At 32.4% G+C, this 4,914-nt stretch overlaps 1 protein-coding gene across 1 annotated transcript; it reads left to right on the forward strand.

The window, feature by feature from the left end:
- Positions 1 to 1,817: 1,817 nt before the first annotated feature.
- IF7MaT (malonyl-CoA:isoflavone 7-O-glucoside-6''-O-malonyltransferase) lies at positions 1,818 to 3,984 on the forward strand. The gene is made up of 2 exons (NM_001250831.2): positions 1,818 to 2,628; positions 3,066 to 3,984. Exons 1-2 carry the CDS (start codon positions 1,866 to 1,868, stop codon positions 3,704 to 3,706), a joined length of 1,404 nt encoding a protein of 467 aa, NP_001237760.1. The 5' UTR covers positions 1,818 to 1,865; the 3' UTR covers positions 3,707 to 3,984.
- The last annotated feature ends 930 nt before the right edge of the window (positions 3,985 to 4,914 follow it).

Below are 4,914 nucleotides of genomic sequence, written 5' to 3' on the forward strand. Positions count from 1 at the left end.
CTTCGCTATGCGAAGGTATGGGGGAGGGATGTAGGCACAACTTTACCGCTGCACCAGGGCTCGCCCTCCTTTCTAGAAACTAATCTCCAGAAGATTAATGCTTCGTAAATAACTTCTGGAACATTAATGTTTCGACAATTATTTTCCAGTATGATGCATTATCATCCATCTCACCAAAATTTGGTACGTATCATTTAATCCTATAATTTTTTAATTTAAATCTATTTAATTTTAATTTATTCATCCTTTCAATTTTTTGGTAACATAATTATCACAGGAATTAAAGAATAACCGTAATTTTTTTATACTCTGATTTCTTTTTAATTTTTTTTTTTATTTTTTTATCTAACTTTTAATGATTTCAACTTTATACCTCACAAACGAACTTTGGACCCTGTGGATGCATGATGTTAGATTTGTATTATCAAATCCTCAATAATTTTTTGGTCCAACACAAATTTGTAAGTTTTTATTCATTTTTAGCTTTTTTAAATTTTTATTCCTGTAAGCTTTATTTATTTATTTTTAGTCTTATAAGTTCGTGTTTTTTTAATTATGATTTCTATAAGCTTAAAGTTAAAAGGACTAAAAGAGAAAAAATTAAAATACTAAAGGACTACAACTTTCTAACGATTAACCGTCTTAAAAAAGTAATCATTCTAAGACGGTTATTACATAATAATTATCTTGGAATGACTACTCTTCTAAGACGATTCTTAAATAACCGTCTTAAAATGTCAACATTCTAAGATGATTATTACATCAGAATCGTCTTAAAATATTCGCATTTTCAAATACGGTATTTTTTTGGAACCATCGTTAATTGAAATTTACTTTTAACAATGTAGGTTATAATAACGGTTGATAATTATTGTTAAAAGTTTAATTTAACCGTCGTTAAAAGGCTTTATTGACAGTAGTGAATGTTAGAAGAAAAAAAAAACTAACCGAGTGAAATTGGACAAATAAGAGAGATAAGAGTGAAACTGTAGCGTGAAATAAGAAAGAATGAATATAAATATGCGGCTGCAATTTCTTATGAGAATTGTTGTTGTTTGTCATGATAGTTTTTGTAATCATGAAAATTGTGGTTTAAATATTAAGTAAAGGAAAGAATGAAATTTAGGTCTAAATTGGTAATGGGAGGAGTAAATTTTTTGGAGTTTTCTGTCAAAAGTAGAAATATACTAAAAATTTAGAACTCATTATACATTTGACACTCAAGCGAATAAAATGATTCGACGATTTATAATAAAGTTAACATGATAGCGGAAGACTCTTCGTCTCAAAATTTATATATTATAAATAGATAATTTAACATTAATCCTTATCATCCTGTTATAATACGCCAAGTGGAATGGTGTCGTGGTAGTTTTGAATTTCTAATCTAGATTGCAGTGTCATGGATGGACACACATTAGGCAAACAAATACTACCACGCACACCAAGAAATTAGATGCCTTTTACACGGAATCTTACCCAACTTTGTGATCTAGACCAAGACAAGTCAACAACAATAAAATACTACTATTATTTATATAAAAACATTAACTTTTCTTTTCATCGGTGAAAAGAGACATATATATACTAAAATAAATCACAAGTGGAAAGAGATTACCATATTAAACAAATATTCATTGATTTTTAACACTTCAATAATATTTTTTTTCTTTCTATATGATATCATCATAAATCTTACAATAAGTTTTTTAGTGGGTGTCTTGTAATATTGAACAATCATTTTTGAATTTTCATAACCAAATTTAATCTCAAAAGAATACAAAATGCCGCGCCCGTCTTAAGGGCTAAGGCTTCTCAGTCCTCTAAAAATTTCTAGAGTCTCTTTCTTCACTTTCTTCCTCCACATGGCAGAGACACCAACCCTCAGAATCCACGAAGTCTGCCCCATCTCGCCGCCACAAGAAACCCCATCAACCACTATTCCCTTCACCTTCTTCGACGTCCTATGGCTACGCCTCCCCCCAGTGGAGCGTCTGTTCTTCTATTCCTTCCCAAACCCAACAACAACCTCTTCATTCTTCGACACCACCATTCTCCCAAATCTCAAACACTCCCTCTCCCTCACTCTCCACCACTTCCCTCCTCTCGCCGGCACCATCACATGGCCACTTCACACACCCCTCCCCCTCATCACCTACACCCCCGGAAACTCAATCCCCTTCAGAATCGCCGAATCCAACGCAGACTTCAACACCCTCTCTTCAAACCTCTCAGAAGTTAACAACCACCGCCGAAACCTAATACCCCACTTACCCACTTCCCACGAAGAAGCTTCGGTGTTAGCCCTTCAACTCACCCACTTCCCAAACCAAGGCTATTCGATAGGAATAACAAGCCACCACGCAGCACTTGATGGAAAGTCTTCAACTTTGTTCATGAAATCGTGGGCGCATATTTGTTCTTACCTCAATACCTCACCGGAAGAACCGTTGCTGTTTTCACTACCGAAGCATCTAACACCTTCGTTTGATAGATCTGTCATAAGAGACCCTTTGGGGATCGGTGAGATTTACGCGAAGTCGTGGACGAGCTTCGGTGGAGCCACCAATGACCGAAGCTTGAACGTGTGGGATACCCTCGGTGGAAATCAAACCGATTTGGTTAAAGGTAATCATATTTTTAACACATTGCATCAGTACTTCTCATTTTTTTTTTCTATTTCTAGAAAAATAAATGTAGTTGCACAAACTGTACTGATAACAAAAGTGAAATTTTGAATGATATTTAATCTTTTCTTCCACCATTCATTCATGTAGGATGAGCAACGGATCTAAAAAAAATTATTTTACGAGGATAAAAAATAATTTATAATATTTTTATTACAAATTTTCACAAAATACAATGATCCCTTGGCAAAAAAAAAAAAATCTAAAATACTATTAGAAAAATCTAAAAATAAAATAGTAAAATTAATATTAGTTTATTTATTCTTTTATCTCTTGTAATTTCTTAGTAAAATTGTTTCTCGTCGCCTGAGTTTTTCTTCGTAATAATAAACAGAAAAGCACGTCTAACTGTCTTCTTCTTTTTTTCTATGGTGAAAGGATTGTTTGAGTTGACACCGTTGGATATCAAGAAGCTGAAGAAGTTAGCGGAGTCCAAGTTTGTTGTCGGAGACAACAAGAAGAAAGTTAGGGTGACATCATTTACGGTCACGTGCGCTTACCTGTTGTCATGCGCGGTGAAAGCGGAGCAACCCAACTGCGAAAGAGTGCCTTTTGTCTTCAACGTGGACTGTAGGGCGCGTTTGGACCCCCCAATTCCGGAAACGTACTTCGGGAACTGCGTCGTGGCTTTGTTGGCTTCGGCCAAGCGAGAAGAGCTTTTGGGGGAAGAAGCGTTTTTCAAAAGCGTTATAGGGATAAGCGAGGAGTTGAACGGGTTAGAGGGTGACGTGTTGAACGGCGCGGACAAATGGATTCCGAAGATTCAATCGGTGGTATCGGAGACTCCTAGGTTGTTCTCCGTCGCCGGGTCCCCGAGGTTTGAGGTTTACGGCATTGACTTTGGGTGGGGAAGGCCTGAGAAAGTGGATGTCACATCCGTTGATAAAACGGGTGCGTTTTCGCTCTCGGAGAGTAGGGATCATAGTGGAGGGATTCAAATTGGGTTGGCGTTGACCAAGAATCAAATGGAGGCGTTTTCTAGGGTTTTTGCTCAAGGACTTGAGTCCTTGGAATCATGATGATGAGGAATCTTTGGTGAGAGAAAGAGGTTAGTGGCTCAATCAAATAAGTTTCAATAATTTAAGGGGTTATTGTTAGTATCTGAGTATTTATATATCATGAGATAAGATACTTGAGTTCACTACTCCAAAAAATAAGAGTCCATCTACCTTTTTGTTTCAAGTAGTTTACTCCAGTAAATCAGATTATATCAAATCTCCTTTTAATATAGTGTGTCACGAGAGGAACTAATTTTATGGTAAACGAATACTTAAGATTAGTTCTTTTCATTTTTCAATAGTACTTCCTCCCATTATAAGAAAAGCTATTATTGGTAGTCATTAGACATAATTTTTATTTAGCAAACATATTGCAAGTGTATGTTAATAATATAATGAACTGATACATCTTAATTTCTTATATAAGTGTTTTTATATTTTTTTATGCATCACGTGAGTAAATGCTTAATAAATAATAATACTAATATTTTTATTATATATATATATATATATATATATATATCATTTTGTTATTAGCTAATTTATCTTTTATGATGCATCTTGTAGATCTATTATATATAGAGTTTAATTTCTAGAGTATACAAATTTTGATGCTGACTATTAATTAAAAATTATGATAATTATAACTTTATGTAAGTATTATTGAGTCAATGGAGTTGTTATAAATAACAATGACTTATTGAATGATTATTTTAATAAAAAAAAGTTACATTACATTTCTTTGATGCCAACGACAACCTGCACTTACTTTCGCCGAAAGTTATGCTAATAATTGAGAAATAATATAATAAACTTCATTTTTTTAAATTATTTGTATCTTACTTTTTTCTTTAAACACATTAAATTATTTCCATCTATCATTTTCTTTTAATTTCTCACATACCAAACTAAAGGTACATGTGATTTTTTTTTTTATAGGGTAAATAGCAAAATTCATTTACGATAATAAATTAATCTTTTAAAGATAAAAAAATATAAATTTAATCTTTAAATAAAAAAATAATAAATTAATCATATTATTAAATTTTTTAGATTTTTTATCATTAAATTATAATATTCAAATACTAATTTGATGATAAAATATATATTTTTAAAATAATTTAACATTAAGTTACAAAAATTATAGATCAATTTATCTTTAAATGATTTGAAAGATTAATTTATCATACTTTTTACCTAACACTAAATTTAAATTATTATATTTTGTT

The sequence above is a fragment of the Glycine max genome, chromosome 13, assembly GCF_000004515.6.
Source record: "Glycine max cultivar Williams 82 chromosome 13, Glycine_max_v4.0, whole genome shotgun sequence".
Classification (NCBI taxonomy): domain Eukaryota; kingdom Viridiplantae; phylum Streptophyta; class Magnoliopsida; order Fabales; family Fabaceae; genus Glycine; species Glycine max.

What these genes read in the sequence shown, in the direction of transcription:
- IF7MaT (NM_001250831.2), top strand. Translation starts at nt 1,866, where the DNA reads ATGGCAGAGACACCAACCCTCAGAATCCACGAAGTCTGCCCCATCTCG. An exon ending in TCAAACCGATTTGGTTAAAG is followed by an intron (nt 2,629 to 3,065) that starts GTAATCATATTT and finishes CTATGGTGAAAG; the next exon opens with GATTGTTTGAGTTGACACCG.